Consider the following 26053-nt stretch of genomic DNA (forward strand, 5'->3'; position numbering starts at 1 on the left):
ACGTCCATCTCTAATTCAGTCCTTAAATGATTTCCTGAATTGTAATTTGACAGGCTTATTAAAAGCAACTATGGTGTGCTTAGGGCGATGCCTCTGTCTGTAATGAATCCCTTCGTAAGTTATATCTGATAAGATCCTTAAACTTCACCTATTTCACCTATTTGTGACTTAGTTTTGGAATCCAAGGTTCAGTTTAGAATTATAGGCTGTGTTTCCATTTTAATTACTGAATTGTTTACTTTCTGCTCTACAAAAAATCTGGCCTGTGCGATCAGTTCATGATCACAGCCAAAATTATTGTCAGTTGTGGTCAATTGTAAGGAAATTAAGAGTGTTTTTGTAATTTAAAAAAAAATGTGGAAACTTGCCCCCCAAAAAGTTGCAGTTGCATTAAGTTGAGAGATAAAGTCTGCTTGTCTTGTACATGCTAACAAAACAAATTCAGCAAAGTGAATAAGATATTTACATTTGTTGGAGACTATTTACAAAAGGAAATATCTCCCTACTCGACACCTCTGTTCTGCACAAGATCTACGTCTCTCCTCCACTCTCATCACATCCTCCCATTCTCGGTTACAGGATTTTTTCCGGGCTGCACCTACTTTGTGGAATTCCCTCCCTCGCACAGTAAGACTTTCCTCTAGTCTTCAAACTGTCGAAGTCAGCAAATTGGATAAAGTCATTTCAATTAAAGTCTAGCAAACTTGGTTGTCTTTGTCTGAAAAGATGCGTACGGTACGCTTCGGCGTACAAGGGCACGCTACGGCGTGAAAGGGCGTGCGCATCCACTACACGTGGCAGCAACAGTAATCGGTCTTTTACCACACATTCGCACAAACACGCATACTTATAAAATAGTACACATTAATGGTAGTTGCAACACATAGTCAGTTATGTCGAAATATAGTTGTATTTATATGTTATATCAGAGTTACATGCATATTAGTGAAATACACGGAATGGGTTGAAGGAATAACATCATGAGTGGTATCATAATGAACCTTGTCACATATCCTACTGTTTGGTTCACTCTGCGAGGGAATCGCAGAGTGCATACGCAAGTTATGAATGATAGGGAATTATGAACTACTTAAGACTAAGGAATCTTGGCGGGAAGAGCAGAGCATACCCCCTGCTGAGATGACCCCCTCCTTTGGATTCCTTTGTATGAACTGGCCAATGATGACGACCCCTTGGACCTTCCTGAGACCTGGACCAATAGATGCAAGCTATTCCATCTTCATTGTATTACTGTATGTGATTGTGTATATAAGCAGCAGCTTATGATCCAGAGTGCAGACATCTTGTCCCCAGACTTCAGGATTGAATGACTGCACTGGATCCAGAGCGCCTGCGATAAGTAACGGCTGTATTTACTATTACTTCGCTTGAGCATATTATTCTACTTATTGCGAATAAATCTTTGTGCTTTGGAAACACAAATCGAGGTTCGACAATCGTTATTGGTTAGCGACAATACGCACATAACAATTTGGGGGCTCGTGAGCTTTGGAGGTTTCATTGCCGATGATACGCAAGACCAACGGATTTCGGTTCCTCAACAAAGGGTGGAGACGCGTCATAAACGGGTAAGAAGGCATTGTGTTCAAAACCTGAATTTTACTCTGTGTTGTGAAACCGAATGTCCGTTTTGCATTATCTAGGGCACGCTAACTAGAACCTAGGGACAAAAGAGAAAACTGTTTCTTTTTTCTGTCATTGTGCGTTTTAACTGCATTACATTGCTTAGCGTATGTGTATTTCCTGCTGTGCGTACACGAACTTCCGGTAGATTTGCCACGTGGTTAAACAATCGTCTTGATAGTTATTATATGTGCATAATGCAATTACTTGTGAAAGCCTCTGAGATATCATTACTGTTGTTGGGAACTTTTGATTTTCTGCGCAGAAAAGGTGTATAGTGTGTGATGTTGTAACGTAGATACACTGTTCATTATTCATTGTACTCAGTTGCTGTCTGACTAGGCGGATTGCCCAACTGAAGGACGGTATACAGGGCAGGTATACTGAATGCGAAAACGTGTTTTTCGCAAAAGCGCTACCAAGAGATCGCAAGGTTTGCTAATAATTAGTATTGGTAGGCAGTGTGATCTAACCGCATCTTGAGTGCGGATTGGTGAAGCAGCTAGGAGGAATTATATTGGAAAGGCTGGTTGATTGTATTGACTTTGTTCTCCCAGTTATAATAAACTCAGCAGATTTTGTGGTTGAGCCAGGGTATCGAGGAGCTGATAGCCCTTGGGGCCCACAGTGATATTTCTGTATTAGGGATCCTCGCCAGGGGCGAGAAAAGCGAGTGAACGCGGCTAAAGGAAATACGTTCACCGAGCATTAGAGATCTCTAGGTGTGATTGTAGCAAAAGAGTTGGTATATTGTTCAACATGGGTGCTAAGCATACGCTAGAGATGGTCAGTGTACTGCCTAAGGAAGGCCCTATTGGTTCAGCGAGGTTTATCATGTGTAAAAAATATGGTGCATACGCAACTGTGTATTGTGACACGTGGGTCAAGATGACCAAAACTTGTGATAGGCCTTTCCCAACAATAGGAAGTTTTAATGCAGAGGTACTAAATACTGTAAAAGATAAAGTATGGTTGATTACCTCAACGAAAGTGAGGAATAAACATAATGATTGTTTAAAATTGTGGCAAATGGAAGGTAACACGTGGCAGAGCAGCGAATGCAAGGCGTGACGAAAAGCTAGCGCAAGGCAGATGTAACCGTTGCGAAGCGTGGCGAACTCAGCACAAGCGCGCCCCGCCACCTTATGTGGCGGGAGGGGTAAGTACAGCCGTTGTTAAAACTGAAAATAGAAAAATTGCTAAGTTGTATCCTGTTTTAAACCAGTTTCAATCAAGTGTATCTGAAAATGAAGATGAACCCACTGTGATTTCAGCCATTGCCCATGCTGTTAGTGTACTAGAGGCTCAGCGCAAGTATGAGAAAATGGCTGAGATAGGTGAGAGTAGCGTGATCACTAGGAGTGAGAGCGTTCTAAATCTAGAACCAGCAAATCCTGTAGTGTCCCCTGAAGTCAGTGTACCAGAGGGTGCATTCCCAGTCCGCACAATATCAGTTCCCAATGGGAAAACGGATAAGGATGGTGTAGTTCCTTTAAGAAATGTTACAATGCATTGTCCCTGGACTAGATCAGAATTACGTTCCATTATGACTGAATTCCCAGACCCTAGAAAAGAGTTAGCTAAGTGTCAGAAATTTGTTAAAGACTTAGGGAATGCCCACGAACCAACCAATAAGGATTGGCGTGTAGTGTTGAGGGCGTGTCTTCCTCCCAATACTAACATACAAAAATTCATTGAAGATCGTTTGTTGGAGGAAGATGACACCTTGACTGATGAGATTAACCAAAAGAATATAGAACAGATTGTCAAACACTTAGCCATCTATTTTCCAGTAGTAGTAAATTGGAGTAAGATTTTCACCATTAAACAAAAGGATAGTGAAACTGCAGCAGATTACTTCACTAGAGCTATAGCTGCGATAACACGGTTTACTGGGATATCCAACATAAGTGAGGACCCACATCACAGAGAGGTAGCTGTAGGGGTACTGATGGATGGCCTTAGAGAAAATTTAAAGACGAGAGTACAAACCACATTACCTAATTGGAGAGGCGTCACGGTAGACTCTCTTAGGGAGTCTGCTGTGGAGCATGACAAAAACCTTTTTAGAAAAAGGGAGGAGAAAAGTGATAGGTTAATGACGGTAAGTATACAGGCTCTAGAAAGGGTGCATACACGACCACCAGCATACAACCCATATAACAAGAAACCTAAAGTGATCAGGTGTTTCAACTGTAACAAGGAAGGACATTACATGAGAGATTGTAAAAAGGAAAGACTCAATACACAGAGGGGTGGGTCACATAGATATCCTCCAAGGAGGGATTCACATAGACTAGAAGACTCACATCTACCTGCGCATATTACGGCAGCAAATGCTGCGCGGGAAATCAATAGTCAGCGCTAGGGGTCAGGTCATACCTGTAGTCTACAGCCAGTGAGGTTAAGTGAGAGTCAGAGTGAAGAACCAACAATGATAGTTGACATAGCTGGTAGGAAACAAACTTTTCTTGTAGATACAGGGGCGGCCCGATCTGTGATAACCTCTCCTTTCAATCTACAGGTGACCAGTAAAACCATTCCAGCTATGGGGGTGACGGGAAAAGTGTTACATTATCCTCTAATTAAACCCGCTGAAGTTACTATAGGCCCTCTGCATACTAAGCATTTGTTCCTCTTAGCTGCAGCGACTCCTACTAACTTGCTAGGGAGAGACTTGTTATGTAAAATGGGATGTGTCATATACTGTACTTCAGATGGTGTGTTCCTAGATATACCCGAGAAGGTTGCACATGAGGTACAGGACATATTGGACACCCCTCAAAGGTTAATGTTACACTCTCCTGTTATAGAACAAAGTCCATCTCAAGTAAAGGGGATGTTGCTGGAAATACCAGGTTCCCTATGGACCAGAGATGGACAGGACACTGGACTGATGGCAAACGTAGCCCCTGTCATGGTCAATCTAAAAAGTGGTAGGATAGCTCCAAAAATCCCACAGTATCCATTAAAACCAGAGGTGGAACTAGGGGTATATCCTGTTATTGAGAGGCTGATACAACAAGGGATTTTAATCCGTACAGCAAGTACAGCAAATAGTCCCATCTTCCCTGTGAAGAAGAGTGGGGGGAGGGGCTATAGATTAGTCCAGGACTTAAGGGGAATTAACAAAGTTGTTGAGAGCCAATTCCCCGTAGTGCCAAATCCAGCTGTCATCCTCATGCAGATTCCACCGTCTGCCAGTCATTTCACTGTCATTGATCTATGTTCTGCTTTCTTCTCAATCCCTCTTCACCCTGACTACCAATACCTTTTTGCATTCTCCTACAGGGGAGTGCAATATACATGGACCAGACTACCCCAGGGGTTCATTGACAGCCCCAGTATTTTCTCCCAAGCCTTACATGACTGTTTGCAATCCTTTCAACCCCACAATGGGTCTGTTCTAATTCAATATGTGGACGATTTGTTGTTGTGCTCTGATTCTTTTATGTCATGTTTGCATGATACTAAATTGTTGTTGCTTCATCTTTCACAAACAGGGCACAAGGTGGCAAAGGATAAATTACAGCCATGTCAGACTAAGGTCAAATACTTAGGACATTGCCTCACTAAGGGGCTAAGACACCTGACAACTGACAGAATTGAGGCCATACAACACATGACTCTGCCGCAGAGCCAGAAGCAGATTCGTACTTTCTTGGGGATGTGTGGATACTGTAGATCCTGGATTCCAGGTTTTTCTATTCTGGCATTACCATTGCAGGAGCTAGTCTCTTCCTCAAAACCAGAACGTGTTGTACACACAGAAGAGTCAGAGCAAGCGTTCTTTAATCTTAAAGATAGTCTGACTAGAGCACCTGCATTGGGAATACCCGATTATGAAAAGCCTTTTGAGCTATTTTGTACAGAAGCTGATGGCTGTGCAGCAGGTGTCCTCGCACAGAAACATGGTGACGCTAGCAGACCGGTAGCATACTACAGTGCACAATTAGACAATGTGGCAAGATCACTCCCAACATGTCTCAGAAGTGTAGCAGCAACGGCCCTTCTAGTAAGTAAGAGCGAGGATGTAATATTAGGTCATAATTCAACCATCTATACACCCCATGCTGTATCAGCTCTGTTAAATTCAGCCCAAACCAGACATGTTTCTTCAGCTAGATTCACAAAATGGGAACTAGCCCTGATGGCACCCTCAAACATCACCATCAAACGATGTAACACCTTAAATCCAGCTACATACCTTCCGTATGTGTCTCAAGAGACACAAAGGGTGAGAGGTGAGGAGACCCTGGTTGATGATGAGTTAGGCAAGAATACTGACACGCATGACTGTATGGAACACCTGAATCAGACCTTTACTGCAAGGCCCGACATACGTGACACCCCCTTAGAAAATGTAGATTTTACGTTTTATACAGACGGAAGTTGCCATAGACAGACAGAGACAGGAGAGCTATGTACTGGTTACGCTGTTGTAGACAATCAGGATGTGGTAGAAGCTGAACCCCTTGGTCCACCTCACTCAGCCCAGGTGGCGGAACTAGTAGCACTAAGGAGAGCGTGTGAATTGGCAGAGGGTAAATCAGCCAATATATATACTGACTCTAGGTACGCCTTCGGGGTAGTGCACGATTTTGGGGCCCTTTGGCGTCTTAGAAACTTTACGACAGCAGCAGGTACACCAGTGGCACACTCACAACACATAAAAGGACTTCTGACAGCGATACAGTTACCCAGAACAGAAGCCGTCATAAAGTGCAAAGCCCATACCTTTGAAATAGACCCAGTGTCATTGGGCAACAACAGGGCAGACGAAGCCGCTAAATGGGCAGCAGGGCAACCTATGACTGTATCGACCGAGACTATGATGGTTTTTCAGACATTAGACATGCAGAAATTAATTGAAATGCAAGATTTGTGTTCCCTGCAGAAAAAGGCGGTCTGGAAGGCGAAGGGATGTGGTCAAGAGTCCTCAGGACTCTTTAGGGATGGACAAGGTAAGCCTGTAGCTCCCCGAACATACTATCCAAGCCTGGCTGAAGCAGCACACGGCCTGACTCACCTGGGTAAAGAAGGTATGTGCAAACTGGTGAGAGCATACTGGTGTGCTCCCGGATTTTCCTCTCAAGCTGGTAAGAAAGCAATGTCATGTCTTACTTGTTTGAGGAAAAATGTTGGGAAAACTATTCCAACTGAGCCATCCCACATCCCTCCTACAGACGGACCTTTTCAGGTAATACAAATTGACTATATCCAATTACCACCATGCAGGAATCTAAAGTATGTGTTAGTGTGTATTGATGTGTTTTCCGGTTGGGTAGAAGCATATCCGGCAGCCACTAATACTGCTGTGTTCACTGCAAAGAAAATTGTACAAGACTTTGTGTGTAGGTTCGGTATCCCTAGAATCATTGAAACTGATAGGGGTACCCATTTTACTGGTGATATCTTCCAAAATATGTGTAAACTCATGGGAATCAGTAGCAGACTTCACACCCCTTACCGACCACAAGCCAGTGGTAAGGTGGAGACAGTAAACGGTACTATCAAGAACAAACTGGGTAAGATAATGGCTGAAACTGGGTTGGCCTGGCCTGAGGCTTTGCCGTTGGTCCTCCATAGCATTCGAACCACTCCTAGACCTCCTCTTAATCTGTCCCCCTTTGAGATACTGTTCGGACGACAACCTCATTTGATCGTGAGTCCACAAGACGACTTAAAGTGTAATAATGAAGTGACTGTACAATATCTTATAACAATGAGTAGACAGCTGAAACAACAACAACAAAAACTAAAAATGCTGTCACCTGGCATGCCAGAAACGAACTGTCATGATGTTGAACCTGGAGACTATGTTATGATCCGCAATTTCTTACGTTCAGGTTGTTTAACAGACCGTTGGGAAGGCCCGTACCAAGTGCTGCTGACCAGTACTACATCACTGAAGGTTGCAGAGAGAGACACTTGGGTCCATTCCACCCACTGCAGGAGAGTCCATAATCCGGAGAAAGTGCAAGACAAAACTCAGACCGACGACATAGAACTGTCACTTGTGAGCCTGTTCCGGGAGACCTAAAGCCTGCAGTTGAGACACCTGAACCAGAGACGTTGCCTCAGAACTATCTTTCCAGCGATGGAGTGGCGGTTTTTGTTTTTCTTTTGTTCCAGAATTTTCCTTGTTTTTACTTTTTCTAGGACATTCTATTTTTGTGAAGGAGGATGGAGGATGGAGGAGAGTTCTGGGAGTGATACGGATGAAATGGAGGCCGAAGAAAAGTTAATAGGATACTCTGAACAGCCCATTATCAAACTTGGTCCAGGGGTTATGAAAAGGTCTGCTAGCTCAGGAACTCGGAGGCAGTGTGAAGGGCTATTGTCTGATGAGTATTGTATCTGCAAGTTCTGCGACTCCCTAGTTGAAGAGAGATGCATCCAACGATGCCAGTCCCCCAGTACTCTGAATATAGGCGGGCATCCTTTGGAGGATTATCACTCCCTGGTGGGTAAGGAGCTAAACCAAACCGAGTGTTGGGTGTGCTCTCACGTGCCTCAAGGGCAGCATAACATAGGACTAGTGCCATTCCCCCTAAACATATCCGAAGTACTCGAATTGAGGGGTGGGAGGCCTATAGAAGGGAGGTACAATAACACTAGGTCCCCTAGTCTGACGCTTCGACAATACTCCATAGGCAGATCTTTGCTGTGCCTAAACATATCTCATGCAAAGCGCCTGGAGAATTGGGAGGCTGACCTATCAGATCAGACAATGGCTCGCCACACTCATTTTAGAGGAAGACTCACAAGGTCACTACTAGGCAGGAATGTTGATGGAAGTCACAAGTTAGGGTGTATAACCAAACATAAGAAGGTATCCATTGGAAAAGTCTCTACAGATAAATGTGAAAATGTCATTAATGCCGACACGTGTCTAGAGCAGATGGAGACACTAGGCATGGGTAGTTTTATCAAAACTCTGTGTGATATAATTCATGGGCATACTGTTCCTTATGTTCTCCCTGAGGATGTGTATTTTGTTTGTGGGAAAAAAGCTTATTCCTGAGTGACTCCGAGTTCCAAGGGCTTGTGTTTCCTAGCTAAACTGGTTCCTGAAATAATGACTATTACTCATGAAGAAATGGTTGATATTCACAAGACTACATCACCACCATACATACACACACAGTATGAACACTGTGGCAAGAGAAATATGATTCCTGGTGAGGAACCCATAGCTACAAAATTGATTAGTGAAACTGCTGGTTTCCAAGTTATGGTTGCTCTAGATCTCACCAGGACCGCTCGGGGAACATTAAACTTTAAATATATCCAAGACCTAGCCAAATTAATAGATAATATCACCGAGATGTATGATGACACTTTCAGGTATACTGGAAGGGAGCTACAAGCGTACAAGAAAGAGTTGGTGCAACATAGACTGGTACTAAATTATCTCACCTCTATTACTGGTGGGTACTGTGTGACACTGGCCACCCAGTTCGGTGTCAAATGTTGCACGTACATTACTAATAATACTGATGACCCTAAAGAGGTTATAGACCGGAAGATGGATGACATTTTGCAGCTGAAATGGGAATTTCGAAAGAGCCATAATTCTTTGTTATATGAGGTCGGGGAAAAGGTGGCAGGTTGGTTTTTTATGGTTGAACCCAGCAAAATGGTTCTCCGGTCTGGGGGAGTGGGTACAGGAAATGATTGCGAGTGTAGGTAAGCTCCTTCTCCTTATACTGGGTGTCATCTTAGCAATTGGTTTAGTTGTCAAATGTGTTCCTACTGTGTTGAAGTGTGGAAAATGGTCCCATAGGAGTAACACTGAGAAAGAGACTGAAAGGGTGGTACCAGATACCAAGATCATGGTCTGTGAAGAAGTATTGTATAATCCTGAGCTTGAAACGGTGATTGGGTGATAGTTTATTACACTATCAAAGGGTGGAGCTGTCGAAGTCAGCAAATTGGATAAAGTCATTTCAATTAAAGTCTAGCAAACTTGGTTGTCTTTGTCTGAAAAGATGCGTACGGTACGCTACGGCGTACAAGGGCACGCTACGGCGTGAAAGGGCGTGCGCATCCACTACACGTGGCAGCAACAGTAATCGGTCTTTTACCACACATTCGCACAAACACGCATACTTATAAAATAGTACACATTAATGGTAGTTGCAACACATAGTCAGTTATGTCGAAATATAGTTGTATTTATATGTTATATCAGAGTTACATGCATATTAGTGAAATACACGGAATGGGTTGAAGGAATAACATCATGAGTGGTATCATAATGAACCTTGTCACATATCCTACTGTTTGGTTCACTCTGCGAGGGAATCGCAGAGTGCATACGCAAGTTATGAATGATAGGGAATTATGAACTACTTAAGACTAAGGAATCTTGGCGGGAAGAGCAGAGCATACCCCCTGCTGAGATGACCCCCTCCTTTGGATTCCTTTGTATGAACTGGCCAATGATGACGACCCCTTGGACTTTCCTGAGACCTAGACCAATAGATGCAAGCTATTCCATCTTCATTGTATTACTGTATGTGATTGTGTATATAAGCAGCAGCTTGTGATCCAGAGTGCAGACATCTTGTCCCCAGACTTTAGGATTGAATGACTGCACTGGATCCAGAGCGCCTGCGATAAGTAACGGCTGTATTTACTATTACTTCGCTTGAGCATATTATTCTACTTATTGCGAATAAATCTTTGTGCTTTGGAAACACAAATCGAGGTTCGACAATCGTTATTGGTTAGCGACAATACGCACATAACAAAACCTTCAAGCGTTCACTGAAAACCCACCTCTTAAGACAACGTTATGATATTCCTCAACCATCATCTTAATTTCCCTAGATAACCCTATTGCCATCCTCTACACTGCTAACGCAAGACAACAACCTTCTGACCAACATTGCAACACACACAGCCCACTCAGTACTTTTACCTTTGCAGTCTGGCTGGTCCATTGTGCAATATGATGTAGCACATGCCCTTGTGTTTCTAACTCCCATTGTCCTATAGATTGTAAGCTTTCGAGCAGGGTTCTCTTACCTCTCTGTCTGTATGTATTACCCAGTATTGTCTTATTAATGTTTGTTCCCAATTGTAAAGCGCTACGGAATTTGCTGGCGCTATATAAATAAATGTTGATGATGATGATGATGATGAAAAGGCAAGTGATGTTATTTCATTTATTGCCATTTGAATATTCTGTATGTGATGTTATTATTGTCCCTTGAACATTGTCTTGCAATATTGTGCTTTGTGATGCTATTTCACTCAGGGCCATTCTCCCCATAAGGTGAGGTAAGATTCTTGTTTCAGACAGCTCAGTGCTAGTGGCGGCAGTGATTGAGCTCTCACCTAGTGTGTCCTGCTCTGATCTATCATCCTTCCCCAACCACTACGCTCACTGATCTTTAGGAAGGAATGCAGGGTGGCACCTATCAACTGCCCTTTCACTTGTGCAAGCAGAGTATTCCTGGAAGCATGAGCAGAGGAGGTAAAGGAGAGGGAGGATACATCAACTTACTCCCAGTGCTTGTGTTTGCACTGCCAGTCATTTTTCTGCTAATACAATGTATTTAGGAAGAAGTGCAGGTGGTGGGTGTGACATTGAGCTCCTTCCTGTGATCAATGAGTCTGAGAGCAGGAACACAGTGACTGGGGAGAAATGGGAGGAGATTTATTCACTTATTTTTCTGTGTGGACATTTGGGGGTTTCCTGTGGGAGTGCTGCATTTGCTATCTCAAGCAGAGGAGGGGATGGAACTATTTTTTATGATTCATTTTGCTCATTGCACTAGTGTTTGTGTACCAAGAAGACATCTGTGAGCACTATAATAGCTTTGTGAATGCAAGAGTGCTTAGGCACACACAAGTTCTTTGTTAAATCATAAAAAGGTAGCTTTCTAAGCCTTACATTTAAATGTGCATGAACGATGGTGCAGGTCTGTGTATTCCTATAATTAAAACAGGATCTATACAATATTTGCACAGTTATGAAACACTAGAGCTTGAGCTTCCTCAGTCACAACTGTCTACATCTTTCAAACTGCATTGCCTGATCTGCAGAAACCATTTGAAGTTGATTTATAAGGTGGAGACAGTTAAAGGGCTCACCGTGTATGCTCCGTAAACCTTACATCAACCTTATAATTCTAAACCTTTGCATGCAAATAAACACACGGAGACTTGTATAAGTTATTAAAAATTGCCAGAAATTTTATTATGATTTTAATTTTAACTAGACCTATGGTGGCGGAGAAAGGGCACTGCGAAACAACTCTCAAGCTGACAAACACTATCACGTGTGGACTGGCGCAAACCGCCGTACGTCCACCACCACGGGGAACAAATCCCAACATAACTTTTGCGCTGAGTTGGCGTCAGAGTGACTGCCCCCTTTAAAACTCACTCTGCCCTCCCTCACCGAGTCGAACAGGGACCCTCCTCACCGAAGGGCCAAAAAGGGAGTTATTGGTGCCTCAACGGGGGGCAGTGACCTACGACAACTACCAGTGCGCCCACAAATCAGCCGCTGAACGCAGTGCCTTCCTACCGCAACATAACCGAAAATACTACACAAAGGAGTGGGCGGGTGGGATCTTGTGCTGTGGAATGAACCAGAACAGGAAGTGCAGCCTCCTATATCAATCAAGGTCCCTCCCACTGGATTACACATTGGTCGGGCCAACCCATGTTAACACCTTCAGGTATTTGTACAGCTTACTACAAACCCTGTCGCCCTTTAAGTGCATTCGTCCTATTCAGCCTCATTTGTCATAAAGGGCTCACCGTGTATGCTCCGTAAACCTTACATCAACCTTATAATTCTAAACCTTTGCATGCAAATAAACACACGGAGACTTGTATAAGTTATTAAAAATTGCCAGAAATTTTATTATGATTTTAATTTTAACTAGACCTATGGTGGCGGAGAAAGGGCACTGCGAAACAACTCTCAAGCTGACAAACACTATCACGTGTGGACTGGCGCAAACCGCCGTACGTCCACCACCACGGGGAACAAATCCCAACATAACTTTTGTGCTGAGTTGGCGTCAGAGTGACTGCCCCCTTTAAAACTCACTCTGCCCTCCCTCACCGAGTCGAACAGGGACCCTCCTCACCGAAGGGCCAAAAAGGGAGTTACTGGTGCCTCAACGGGGGGCAGTGACCTACGACAACTACCAGTGCGCCCACAAATCAGCCGCTGAACGCAGTGCCTTCCTACCCCGCTGCGCCCCACAGACGCCGCAGCCCGCCACCACTAATCTAAACACGCCGAAACTCCACCGCAAATGCTATCTATAAACAACCCCATACCTTCCTCCGTTAGATGTACGCCATCTCTTCTAAAACATTGAGGTGACTCTACCCCTAATCCCGGGTGATTGATAACTACACCTCCCATGGACCGCACTACTTTCCTAATGGCGCTATTCAGTTTCCTGACCATAACTGTCATCTTTTTTAAGGGGATAGTTGTTCTCCAAGCCAGCCGGGGGATTAATGCCAACCAACCAATGATGATATGTGGCCATGCCTCGTGAATTTGCCTAAGGTCTTCCCGAATCGAAATAATGAGCTCCAGAGACTTTCCTTTCCCCAGGTCATTGCTTCCCGCATGCACTACTAAAATATTTGGCGGGCCATGCTGTTTAATTAGCCTCGCCAACCATGGAACCAAATCAGGCCAACCTAATCCCCTTTTATCCAACCATCTTATTACGGTGCCTTCGTGATTCGGCATACTGTTAGACCTGGGGTGTCCAGCGGCCCAGAACACAAAGGAATGACCCATGATCCACACCATCTTAGTTGTAACACCATCACCTGGAATCAGAAAAACATTGTTACAAACATGCCACCATAATTTGGAAGACAGGCCAGGCATAGCATAAAGCATGAGAAGGATAGTATAGGGGAAAACCGTACAACAGAGGGGGATCAGGGAAGAGGAACACAAATGGGGAGCAGGCCACCCAGACGAAGGTAAACAACACCCGGAAAAACCCCGGCAGCACACCACTAATCAGGACTTACGCCCAGGGAAACCCGGGTGAAAATCCCTTCGCGCCCCCGCTTCAAAGCGACGAGCGGAAAAGCCCAGGGTAGCCCACCAAATGGAGGGATAAGGTGGGGTAGGGGAGGGCAGTGGGGGTGGTTAGGGTAACAATAAGAGTGAAATTGTAGAAAAAGAAAAACTGCAAGGCAACCTTTTGATTAGTGGAACAAAACATTTAAACATCAACATTGTAAATCCTGACATAAGATTTATAAGCCGTGGATTTCCAGCGGGCCAGAGCTTTTATCGTCTCAGTGGAGGATCCCGCCAAAGCAGCAGACGTGGCCGCCCCGATCTTGAACGAATGCGTTCCGAACCTAGAACTGCTAGATTTAATGACTGTAGGGACTTCTGCATAATGGCCGAAAATTGATATTTCGTCATGGGCATGCCGTTATGGTGACATAAAAACAAACGAGCCTGAGGTCTCATATTCATAAACCGTGACACTAAATTAACCGGGCAGATGTTACCATTAGGCTGCCTATTTAACTGAACCCATGCTCCCCTGCCACTCTGATCAGTTTTAGATCTAATTATTTTACCTGAAACCACCCCTCCGCATAAGCTGACATGCTCTGCATTCCAACCTGACTCTTGATGCCCCCTGGATTTAGCCACCAATTCAGATACCAGAAAAGCACCGAAAAAAGCCATAGAGAACGCAGTGCTAAATAAGGTCTTCTCATATTCATCAACTGCAATCCCTCCCAGGGTCCCTATCAACTGGTCCAGAATATTGTTGGTGATAGGCAAGCGCGCATCCGCCTGCGAGGGTCTAGCCCTAGCCCACCCCTTTAGGGCCTTACTGATCATGAACCCCTTTGTGACATCCGTGTAACCTTGCAGCCTGGCCATGAAAGATATCCCCGCCAAAGTAGACGCCATAGAGGCTCTAGATTCCCCTTTGGAATAGCTCTCCCACATAAATGCTAACATAGCATCACGCTGACGTGCCTCAGATTGATCTTTTGCCCGCTGAATAGTGACCACCATCTCCATAATACCTGATACGTCCTCAGGGTGGAAGGGGCTACCGCCTGTTCTACGAGCCCCCTTATGCCGGCTTGATGATCTGCCAAACACAAGAGGGACACGGAATACCAACATTGTCCGCCTGGGGAGCCATACTCCGAAACTTGCTCCATTGTCCTCGGGACAGGGCATCGGCCAAACTATTTTGCACCCCTGGTACATGTCTAGCCCTGAAAGAAATATCGTACTGCAGGCAGCGCAACACTAGGTGGCGCAGCAGAGATATTGCATGATGGGAGGATGCGCTTTGTCTATTGATCGACTGGACCACCCCCAAACCGTCGCACCAGAAAACTATGTGCCTCCCCCGCAACGTGGACGCCCACAGTTCAATTGCCACGACAATAGGAAATAGCTCCAGGACCAACAAATTTTTGGTAATTCCTACCCTATGCCACTCCTCCGGCCAGCTTTCCGTGCACCAATGCCCGTCCAGGTAAGCACCGAAGCCGCATGCTCCGGAAGCATCCGTAAACAGGTCAATATTAACGTTTGTTACGGGTGGTGAAGGCCATATTCGTGTCCCGTTGAAATCACTGAGAAAGGTGAGCCAAATCTGCAAATCGTCCTTGATGACCCTAGAGAGACGCACGGCCGCATGCGGCCTGCTCCTCCCTGCAGTGGCTCTCTGTAGCTTTCTACAGAAAACTCTACCCATGGGAATCACATGGCAGGCAAAGTTGAACCTCCCTAACAGGGACTGAACCTGTCTGAGCGGGCTGGAGCTGGATTCCAACGCTTCTGCAATAGCTTCGCACATCTTGGACACTTTATCAGTTGGGAGCCTGCAAATCCCGGCCACCGTGTCGATCTCAATTCCAAGGAACGAGAGACACGTGGCTGGACCCTCCGTTTTATCCGCGGCAATGGGAACGCCTAGCACCCTAAAGAGAGCCTCAGTGGAAAAAAGCGTATCCCGACAACAAGTGGAATCAGGAGGCCCGATAACTAGGAAGTCATCAAGATAGTGTGCGATCCACCGACACCCCGTTCCCGCCTGAATGCACCAATGCAAGGAGCCACTGAACTTCTCAAATAGCGCACAGGATATCGAACATCCCATAGGCAGACAGCGATCGATATAGTATCCACCACGATGCAGAAAAACCCATGAATCGATACGACTCCGGGTGAAGGGGCAGTAACCGAAAAGCCGACTCAATGTCGATCTTAGCTAACAGGGCTCCCCTCCCACATTCCTGCACCAGTGCCAGTGCGGATTCAAACGATTGATAATTTACGGAACTAAGGGTGGCGTCTATAGCGTCGTTCCCTGACAGACCAGCCGGGTACGACAAGTGCTGTATCAACCTGAATTTACCCGCTGTCTTTTTGGGTACTACCCCTACCGGGGACAGAATAAGATTTTGAATGGGAGGAAGCGGGAAAGGGCCCACCATGCGACCCAGACCAACCTCCTTCGCGATTTTAGTGTCTAGGACTTCCGGGAGAGCGAGCGCCGATTTCAAATTGATCGGCGTCGCCGTAGAAATGCTGCCCTGCACTGGTAATTTAAAACCTATGTGAAAACCGTCATGTATGAGAGAAGCGGTGTCTCTGGGAACCAAGCGAGCCATTTGTCCAGCTCAGCCGAATTAATTGGCGATGGACCCTTGACTCGGCACAGCTGGGTTTGCACCTCTTCCACTACCCCCACTCCGTCGGGCCTTTGCACATTCGGTGGCTGGATGCTGACCTCCGCATGCCGTGCAATTGTGTTTAAATCGGCATGATGTGCCTCGCTGGCAGGCGCCTGCATTGAAATCAAAACATCGACCTTTTGTGGGGAGGGTTGCTTGAACCCTCCCCGGCCCTTAAAACCTCCTGCCCGTGTAACCCTCGGCCCCTTGACTGCTCGGTCTCATGAGTTCCAGCCAGGTGTCTATGTCTTTTGACCCCAGCGGGAGCTTCTCGCGACCGCTCATCCGCCCGCAGAAGGGCTCGTCATATGCTCCCCAGATTGAGGGGCCATCTTTTAACGCCATCCCGCTAATAAGATGCATATATCTCCACAACTCATCCTGCTCACCGGGCCTAGTTTCCAGGTAAATAGTAGCAAAAATAGAGAAGGAATTCGACCATCTAGTAAACAATCTGAGCCTATCCTCCCCCATTCCGGACCTTTCAAAAGCTGCGGCAAGAGCCTTCTTTCCCTCCCCTGTCAGGGCGAACATGTCCACATACTTTCCGCGTCTAATCCTATCCCGTACACTCGGCCTAATACCGTGGGTTATCTCTAGGGTTTCAACCTGCCCTAAATCACTCCTAGCCACCATCCGGTCTTCGCCCCCCGACTGCGGTGCCTGTTTGCTGCGTTTACCTAGCAATTTAGTTTCCAATAGCTTGATGAGTTTTCTGGGCCTATCGCCCGAATCTGAGGAACCACTGCTCGTGGAAAGAACCGGTGACCCTAACAACTGTACATCGTGTGTGGTACCAGAAACGGACTCACCATGAGGAGCAGGATTCCCGGCCGCGACTGGTGCCTCCACAACACTGGCTGACCCCGGCTGGGCATCTGTTGATCCCGGGATTGGTTCCACACGAATCCCTGCCGACCTCTGGTCTCGAGACTCGGACCCGGAACGACCTCCACCGACAGCCCTCATCTCCTGGTTCGCGACCACAGGCTCTGAAACACAAAGTGGAGCAGTAAGCTGAGATCTGGGAAGGTAGTCCAGACGCCGCCGCGCCAATCCCAAGGCTGGGCCAGAGGGATCTAATCTGGAAGGCAAAATAGGTGACGGGCTATAGTAACCCCCCGATATGACCCGACGCTGAGGGGGGACCTCGTCGTACGGGGCCCGGTATGGTTCCTCGAAAAACCCACTTGGTCTGGACTGGGTGCGCCTCGGAGGGGACCATTGAGACGTATTACCGCCGCTGGAATGATGGTAATCGTATGCTAGATTATCTCGCGTGGGACCTGGCCTACATTGACTGGTGCTGGCATACGCTCCAGACGGCGATGGGGCCCGCCGGGACCTGTACGTCCACTCGCCTGTTGCTGGAAGAACGTGGCGGGAAAGAGAGGGCCTCACAGGCGCCGAGGGGCTGTCCCCAAAAACTTCCATGTTCCCCCTACTGGGCCTATCTGATCCCACGTGCCTTTGTCCCAGCCTGACACTCTGGACCCTGTCCGTCCCCGGTGTGTATGGTCTAAATGGGCCCATGTCAAACAAAGGAGCCCCCCCATGGTGAGCCCCCCAAGAAGAACCCCTGCCACTGTGGCGTAAAAAGGGGCTGGGCGGGAAATGCAACTGATGAGGGGCAGGGGGATTATAGGTCTGCATGTCCCCCCTGAGGGCCGAGATGGGTGGTGTGATGGGGCACTGGATAAACACCCCCAAGCCGGATCCCCTTTCCTCAACCAGCGGGCCGCTACCTACCCCCACTCTACCCTCCCCAGCACTGCCCCTGGATGGGGAAACATATGCAGCCTGGGCTGATGCAGGCATGACTCCAGCTGTATGTGACACAGGGGCACCCGCAGGCATATCCCCCCCACCGCTGCCGCTGGCTGAGGAGACCACAGCAGAGCAGGCTGGCGGCCTGGGTCTGCGCATGCGCGACCCAGATGCTGCCGCCGGCCGGGTCGAGCGACCCCGCCGCCCGCTATCAAGCACCGTTGTGCCAGAGGACCCTGGTGAGGAAGCGTGAGCCAGAATACTGGACTCACGCTGTGGAGGAGGAGGGGGACCCGCGGCCGCCGCCGGGAGAGAAGGGGGTGGGGTGGGGCCTACAAAATGGCGCTCAGTGCTCCGGGGAGAGGGGGACCTGTAACGGACAGGGCGGGAGGTGGGGCGGCGTGGACGGGGCATAATGGAAAAGCTGGTGGGGGAGAAAGCTAAAATGAAGGGGAGAAAACGGACAAGGAACAAAAAATTAACTAAAGGAAAAAAAGGGGGGGGGAAGGGGGGAATAAACAGGGGAAAAAAGAAACAGGTGAAGGAGAGGGAGGGAAACAAGGGAAGGCAGAAGGAAATGATTGAACACAGAGGGCAGGAGGAAAAGCTGACAAGAAAAGGAGAGGGAAAAGGCAAAGATAGGAAAAGAAACAGGTACTTATCTGCTCTCTCTCTCTGATGTCTTCCCTCCCAGGCAATCTTGTGCTGTGGAATGAACCAGAACAGGAAGTGCAGCCTCCTATATCAATCAAGGTCCCTCCCACTGGATTACACATTGGTCGGGCCAACCCATGTTAACACCTTCAGGTATTTGTACAGCTTACTACAAACCCTGTCGCCCTTTAAGTGCATTCGTCCTATTCAGCCTCATTTGTCATTGTGTTTGACCACTTCTAACAGTGCTGAAGCAAGTGTCAGACACTAATTCTCTTTGCAAACCATAAGATACCAAAAGAATTAGGCAATAGAGTAATTTTTTTCTCAGTATCTGCCTGTTTATTTACATATGGATCACATTAATTCTTTACCATAGTAATGTTGTCCTAGTCCATGGGTGAAGGGTTGCTTTAAGGGGCTGATTTTGCACAAATGCACATGCAGCATATGGCTCTGTAAACTGTTCTACATCTTGATCTAGACTAACCTCCCACAGATAACCCTGGGCACATGTATTCATCCTATTTACCCTAAGGATGTCTTCTTAGAGTTCATGCTCATACCTGCTAGTATTTTGTGGTATGATAATCCATATTTCCTGTAATAATCAGCCTTGATCTGCAGAAACTGATCGTCTATTCTTAAAATATGCCTTGAGGATTTTGTCCTGACTGTAGTTTGTCCGGTTGCAGCTGTAATGTCCATATAAACAACGGACAAGTCCTCTACATAGGAAATGTAAAAAACAAAGTCAATCATCATATACATCTAAATGGTAAATGTGATAGTCCTGTCTGCAAGCGGCAGGACAGAACCATCTCACAGAGATCTCTCAGTAAGCCATCAGGTACCCAGAAAGTTCACTTTCTGTATTTGAGCCAGGTTCCACCTGCTCTCTAATCCACTTAATTGCAATCACTGACCTAGATTAGGACTGTGGCCCAAGATAGCCACAGAAGCATAAAAATTACACTTGCAGTCCTCTGGAGTATGTGCATACGTAAACTTTACAGCTATACTATTCGAAGTGTTAAGTCCAATTTTGATGATAAATTACATTTTAAAGGCTTTAATGGATCATGAATCATTTTACTATGTATGGGAAGTGCAATAATTTCTAGATAATTGAAAAAGCAAATTAAATACATGTTGTCATAAACATTATATATAATATTGATTGGGAATATTGACAGGGTAATATAATTATTATCAGAGTATAAAGAAAGCTTTTGCTACATTATTATAATAATTATCTGCAAATGGAAATAGATATCCACAGAGCCATTCTGACAAAGTCACCTTTTAAAGATTAACAAAAAAGAATAATCCTGTGTCGGAGATCCCACTAACTGATGAATACATTGAAACCCCACTGTTATTTACAAGCTTAATGGCCTTACTAGGAGGCTTTACTCAGGTTCCTTAATGCTAATAAGCATATCGGTCCACCCTGAAGCATGTGATAAATCTCTCATGATAACAATAGCTTTGACTTCATTATATGATCAGATTGTACAAACCAGCGGAATGCATAATGATGCAGGATTCACTCATCTACATACAGTATATCCCTATATATTACAAAGATATAGAGCTTAATTTCTGGGGGATCACATCTCATTTATTGTCATTTGAATATTGTCTTGCAAAGCTACTAGTATGCTTAGCTCCTTACAAATTAATCATTAGCTGGCTATACAGGAAAAACTAACCATTAGTGTAGGCAAAAATATATTTTGCTTGCATTTTGACCTACTTATTACCAATGGATTAAAGTATCAGACTTTTACATATGTCTGCTTTTGTTTTCTTTAATATTTTTTTTCTCTGATAAACATGTATTTGTAATTTATATCTTAAAACAAACAGTATTCAAGAATATTGAACAAGAATAAGAAACACACAATATTGATAATTAGGAGGGTGCAATGATATCCGAAAATAAATGACGGTGAATTAAGAAAAATGAAATTTTTTGAGAATGACAATTGTGACAATGGACAATCTCAATGCCGCTCTATACTACAACTTTTTTATTTACTCCACTTTTATAAATGTCCTCTATAAATGTCATACATTGGGTGGCCAGATTGCACAAACTGCATCACTTCTGTGTCAGATAGCGTAACTATGTTAAAACAGTGACAATTTTTTTTAATGTTCACCATTTATGTTTTAATTATCAAAGAAAACATCATGGCTATAATCTGCTGTTATTCCAACAATTACTTTACCAGGGGTGTGGCTACAAATATTGATGAAGGTCTTCTATATAGTCAGACAGTGAAGGTTCTATCCAATCAGGTCCATGTATTGTTAACCACTTATAGGAATAGAAAAAGGAAAAAAGGGCTGCTGTAAATAAGTAAATTAATAGTAAATTCAATAAGTAATCAAATATGCATGATCCACTATTAACTATGGAACAGGAATAATATATAATATATATTTAAAATATTAAATAACATACAGTATATCTTATATAATATAACATATTTATTTCAACTTATATAATATATATAATATTGAGTTAATAATAGATATTACATGCTGTAATAAAATAAGCAATGATAAAATGTAGTGCTATTAAAAACATACATAATGTAACTAAAAACACAATTCCTTCTTGATTCTCCTTTTTTTCCCTTTTTTAACAAGAAAGTTCACAAGTGGGATACCAAATTACAATAATTTAAACCATATGCAAATGAAAGGTGACAATTAGGCAAGAGAAAAAAGGGAAAATTATGATTGAATTAGCTAATATTTATGTCATATGTTACTACTGAAAATAAGTGAAGAATATGGTTAAAAGAAAAATTGCTCTTTGATTCTACTTTTTTCTTTCCTCAAACAAGAAAATTGGACAAACCATGTTAAAATACGAGGGGTGCAAATGAGTTTATTATTTTGCACATATACTAGTTATGTTTTCATGTAGCACATAAATATTTGGTAGCTTTATTTTTGCACTGACATTTTAAGTTGATCTACGACATGCCATACCCCAGCTTTAAATCTGTCATCACATTTTAAATTTACCTCCCCCTCCAATGCAACATGGTTTTGCCAAGGTGCAAAGTTACTCATTTTTTGCTTTCCTTTCCTTAATGAATCAGGCCCTATATGTTGTTAAACCATTTTTCACATCCATAACATGTCTTTGGATGCGGATCTTTAATTGTCTTTTGGTATTCCCTATATAACTAAATTGACCCCCACATTGAATAATATAGAAGACAAAGGTAGATCTCAGTCTTCAGATAAGCCTTCTATGACTGATATTGTATGAGTTACAAATCCAATAAAGAATTGTCTTTGCCTTTCTGGCATGTTACTTGTCTACAGAAGTATACACTGATGACCCCACTGCTAATTAAGATATTTGATTCTTCAAGTGGCTATTCATTCAGATAAGTGCCATTTAAATCTGTTCAATATATGCAAATTGTCTTAAAACTAAAAAAAGTCACTATTTGCTCTCTCCCCCCCTGGACAATAATTCAACTTCCTCCAGGCATTTTATTTTACATTTCACAATGCTGCTCAAAATCTAAATAAATGTAGAACCTTTTTATTACCCTCTAAATTAACATTTATTTTTTACGATTGAGCCACACATTGGCTAATTTCTCTGGCAGAAGATAGTGCCTCTCCTCTCCAACCATGGCTCCTTACTCCTGTTTTACTTCCAGCCACAGAGTAATAATTCACATACAATTTTGCACACACCACCATTAGATCAGTCATTGAATGAACCACATCACCGACTCTTTCAGATCTATGCAGGTCAATGTGCCCAGGTCCAAAGAACTGGGTCCACCACCAGTCCTCCTGACTCAGTTGTGGACCCTAATCTTCTCCTTTAGGCACCTCTTGAAGTTCTGCCGCTTCTCGATCTCAGTGATGTACTGGTGGGTTGATGCCATTGTGTTGACCTGCTCAATTATCTCCTCCAAAGTCCTCAGCTTGACACCAGCCACTAGCTGCCTGGTCTTAGTTAGCAGCTACTCTACCATGTTGGCACCGAAGACCTCAGTTTAAGCTATGCTGATGTTCAGCTGTCTCTTCTTCATGGGGAAATATCTGGGGCCCGGCAGCTATTTCTCATTATTTTGGAACATTTTTTGTGCTATTGAAACTGTTTCCCACTTTAGATGGTAATGCAGCTTGAAGCCTGACATGAAATTTACGCTGATTTTCCTATTTAACAAAAGCTGAAAGCAGCTAATATCTTACTGATATCCTTCAATAACAAACAAAATTTCATGTCTTTGACCATCACATCAGTGTCATCTTACACAAAAAAGCTTGAAGGACTAATTAATGCTTAAATATACATGAGATAATGTAAAATATTATTATGTTAAACTGGTAGTGAAGATGTACTAAAACATTTGTGAATTAAGTTTATTATCAGAGACAAGAATGATGTGGTACATGTCAGATATGATGACATCTTCTGAGCATCAAAATTACACTTTCACCCAAGACTCTAATACCTGGGATTTTTATTTTGCTTACTTCTCAATATTTTATAAGAATATGGTATTGAATTACTAAACCATGCCTTTCAAACTGAAGTATATAACAAGTTAATTGTAGTATTCTGGAGTTTCTTTTGAAATAATTTAGCAAACAGAGGTTAAAAATAATTATCGCATAGCAGTAAGAGCATTGTAATAGTGTTGGCTAGTTAGCTTTGACTGTTTATTTCACAAGAGCGACATTATGAACAAAAATAGAGATGTACTGTAATGAGTCATTTTCAGACTCATGGCTTTCCTGACTAAAGATGTGTTTTAGTTGTGTTAAAATATTAAATACATAAGCCTTATTTGGTAAAAAATATAATATTTAAAAAGTATAAATGTGCTTGATCTGTGGTAAACTGTAGAAAATTGTAGAATGCATTATGTGGCTTCTTTCATGTACTAATGTCAGGTCAAACAGATTTTTTTTATTAAGAACTTTATATGTAATTTCCATCACACAGTATACAAAAGCTGAAAATGAACATTGGGGGCCAAAATAAATGGTATCGTACAAGTCAGTCAGATATCGTGTAACAACCAGATATTGGACAAATATACAAATAGATAGGCTTTTTTACACTAAGGCTACTGGCCAAGCCAAAGTACAGATAAAACTATATAGAGATGAGAATATAGGAGTGTGACATTTTTATCTTAGGATGGGAGGAGAGGGAAGAAGAGGTAAGGGTGGAGAATAGGGGATAAAGGATAACCGAGACCTAACATGGGATCCCTGGCAGCCAGCGGGCACATAAAAGGGAACAGATTTTAAAATGATCTAACAATCGAGCCAATTAACCGACTACATTTATAAGTAGAGGGCAGAGATGTTCTTGGTATGAGTATTGGAAGAGTGAAAAGCAAAGGAGCTTATTATAGATAAACCAATCACCAAATTTGGGAAAATATGTGGGGCTTGTTATTTAACTAAGCAAGAATTTTTTTCCATGGAAGCCAGATACCAAATTTTATTTAGGAGATGCTGTCTAGAGAGGGGATCTAGGTTTTTTCAGTGCTTTGCAACCAAGCATCTGGCCGCATTGAGGAGCTGAACGGATAGTTTCTCAGAGTGCTTGTCAAGAACATCTAGAGGGGAACACAGGAGGAAAGACCAGCGACATTTAGTAATCAAAATTTAGTGATAACACTGATAAGGGTAGCCACATCATCCCAAAATAGAGCAATTTTTGGGCAGGACCACCAAATATGGAGGAAGGACCCCCGCTCCCCACAACCTCTCCAACACAATTCTGAGGTGGTATCATATATCCCTTTCAGCCATGTAGAAATAGATACCAGGTACCACCGCAAGTATATTTTATAGGCATTTTCTTTTACCAATAATAAAATAGAGGCTTTGAAGACTCTTTCTCTAATTGTTGTTGTGTTTATTTTTTTTATACAAAAAATGATATACTGATTATTGCATATAAAGAACCATATATATCATGTATGCACAGACTTTCCTATACACATTTGTTTCCTACTTCTAACTACTCTTTAATATTATTTTTGCTTAACCCAACTAGACCTATCACAGCAAATATCTAAAGGCTTGCTTATGGTTACAGCAATTGTGTCACTCATTTAGGACTTTCCTTTTGATGCATATTAAAGTAAGTTTATTACTTTTAGTGCATTCCATGAAGTTCTTTTTTACTCCTGATAAGTGAGAGCAAACGTTCATAGGCATCCTTCATTGCTTACACTGCTGAGTTGCTGGCTGCTGCTATACCAAGGTTTCATTAAATCTATTAATGCTGCAGTGTAGGCCCTACTAGTGTGCTGCTTTTGATGTTTATGACTGCTCATTTATTATTCAAATTATTCATACATTAGATATTCACAATCAGGTGGCTGTATGGTTAGCTTCAAACTATCAAATCAGCCTTTCTCTGTTTGTGTGACTTACAAATGCTCTTCGTCTAACCCTTTATACGCAGTGGTGCCTCAAGACACTGCAATGGGTCCACTTTTTTTTCTATATATACTACTTCTCTGAGACCTCATTAGATCATTTTCTACACCTATTATGTTTATGCATGTTTTGCAGATGCTAAAATTTACTGATCACTACCAAATATCATTCCAAAGATTCAGTTGACAATTTCATTGTTTCTTTGGGCTATTTCTATATGGATGGCCCAAGTCTGACTTAGAATCAGAGATCCAAAAAATATCTTGTACTCTTTCCACATAAGTCTGGTCCAGTACTGAGGCCAGGAATACAGTTTATGGCTCTGACATAATTCCAGTGAATTTAGGAATATAGTTAGAATTTACTTTTAAATTCTCTCTTTCTGTTTTTCATCTTCAGCTAACCTATATTACTAAAACCTGCTATTTCCTTATTCAGAACATTTATACCAAAAGCGTGTGGATATATACTCTCTATACATACATTCATATGGAAATCAGGATCCGTTTATAAAGTTCATATTGAGTTAAGTTGGGATATCTCTTTCTCCCTAAAGAACTGTAATAGGATCTCCAAGGAGAGTTTACCTACATTAATGCTATGTGGAGTGTGTAATTATGGACTTTACAATGTATTCTGCAGGTGCCTGAACAATATTTTAAGCCTTATTGCCCAATACTCTGGTTGATCACTTTTCTCTAACAAGTGAATTTATTTTGTGGTGTCCCTACAGGTATTTTATGTTTATGATTATATATATAAATATATATATATATATATATATATATATATATATATATAT

General features: G+C 43.3%; 1 protein-coding gene across 2 annotated transcripts; it reads right to left on the minus strand.

Moving 5' to 3' along the window:
• Positions 1–11823: 11823 nt before the first annotated feature.
• On the minus strand, positions 11824–19022 carry LOC142141578 (uncharacterized). Of its 2 annotated transcripts, none has more exons than XM_075200196.1 (2): positions 17187–17953; positions 11824–13467 (listed from the first exon to the last, which is right to left on the minus strand). In XM_075200196.1, exons 1-2 carry the CDS (start codon positions 17905–17907, stop codon positions 12902–12904), a joined length of 1287 nt encoding a protein of 428 aa, XP_075056297.1. In that variant the 5' UTR covers positions 17908–17953; the 3' UTR covers positions 11824–12901. The 2 variants fall into 2 exon arrangements, 1 of the variants encoding a protein (XP_075056297.1); XR_012688688.1 differs by lacking the exon at positions 11824–13467 and adding an exon at positions 14706–14774 and having other exon boundaries at positions 17187–19022.
• Between the last annotated feature and the right edge of the window lie 7031 nt (positions 19023–26053).

Source organism: Mixophyes fleayi, chromosome 2, assembly GCF_038048845.1.
Source record: "Mixophyes fleayi isolate aMixFle1 chromosome 2, aMixFle1.hap1, whole genome shotgun sequence".
Lineage (NCBI taxonomy): Eukaryota > Metazoa > Chordata > Amphibia > Anura > Limnodynastidae > Mixophyes > Mixophyes fleayi.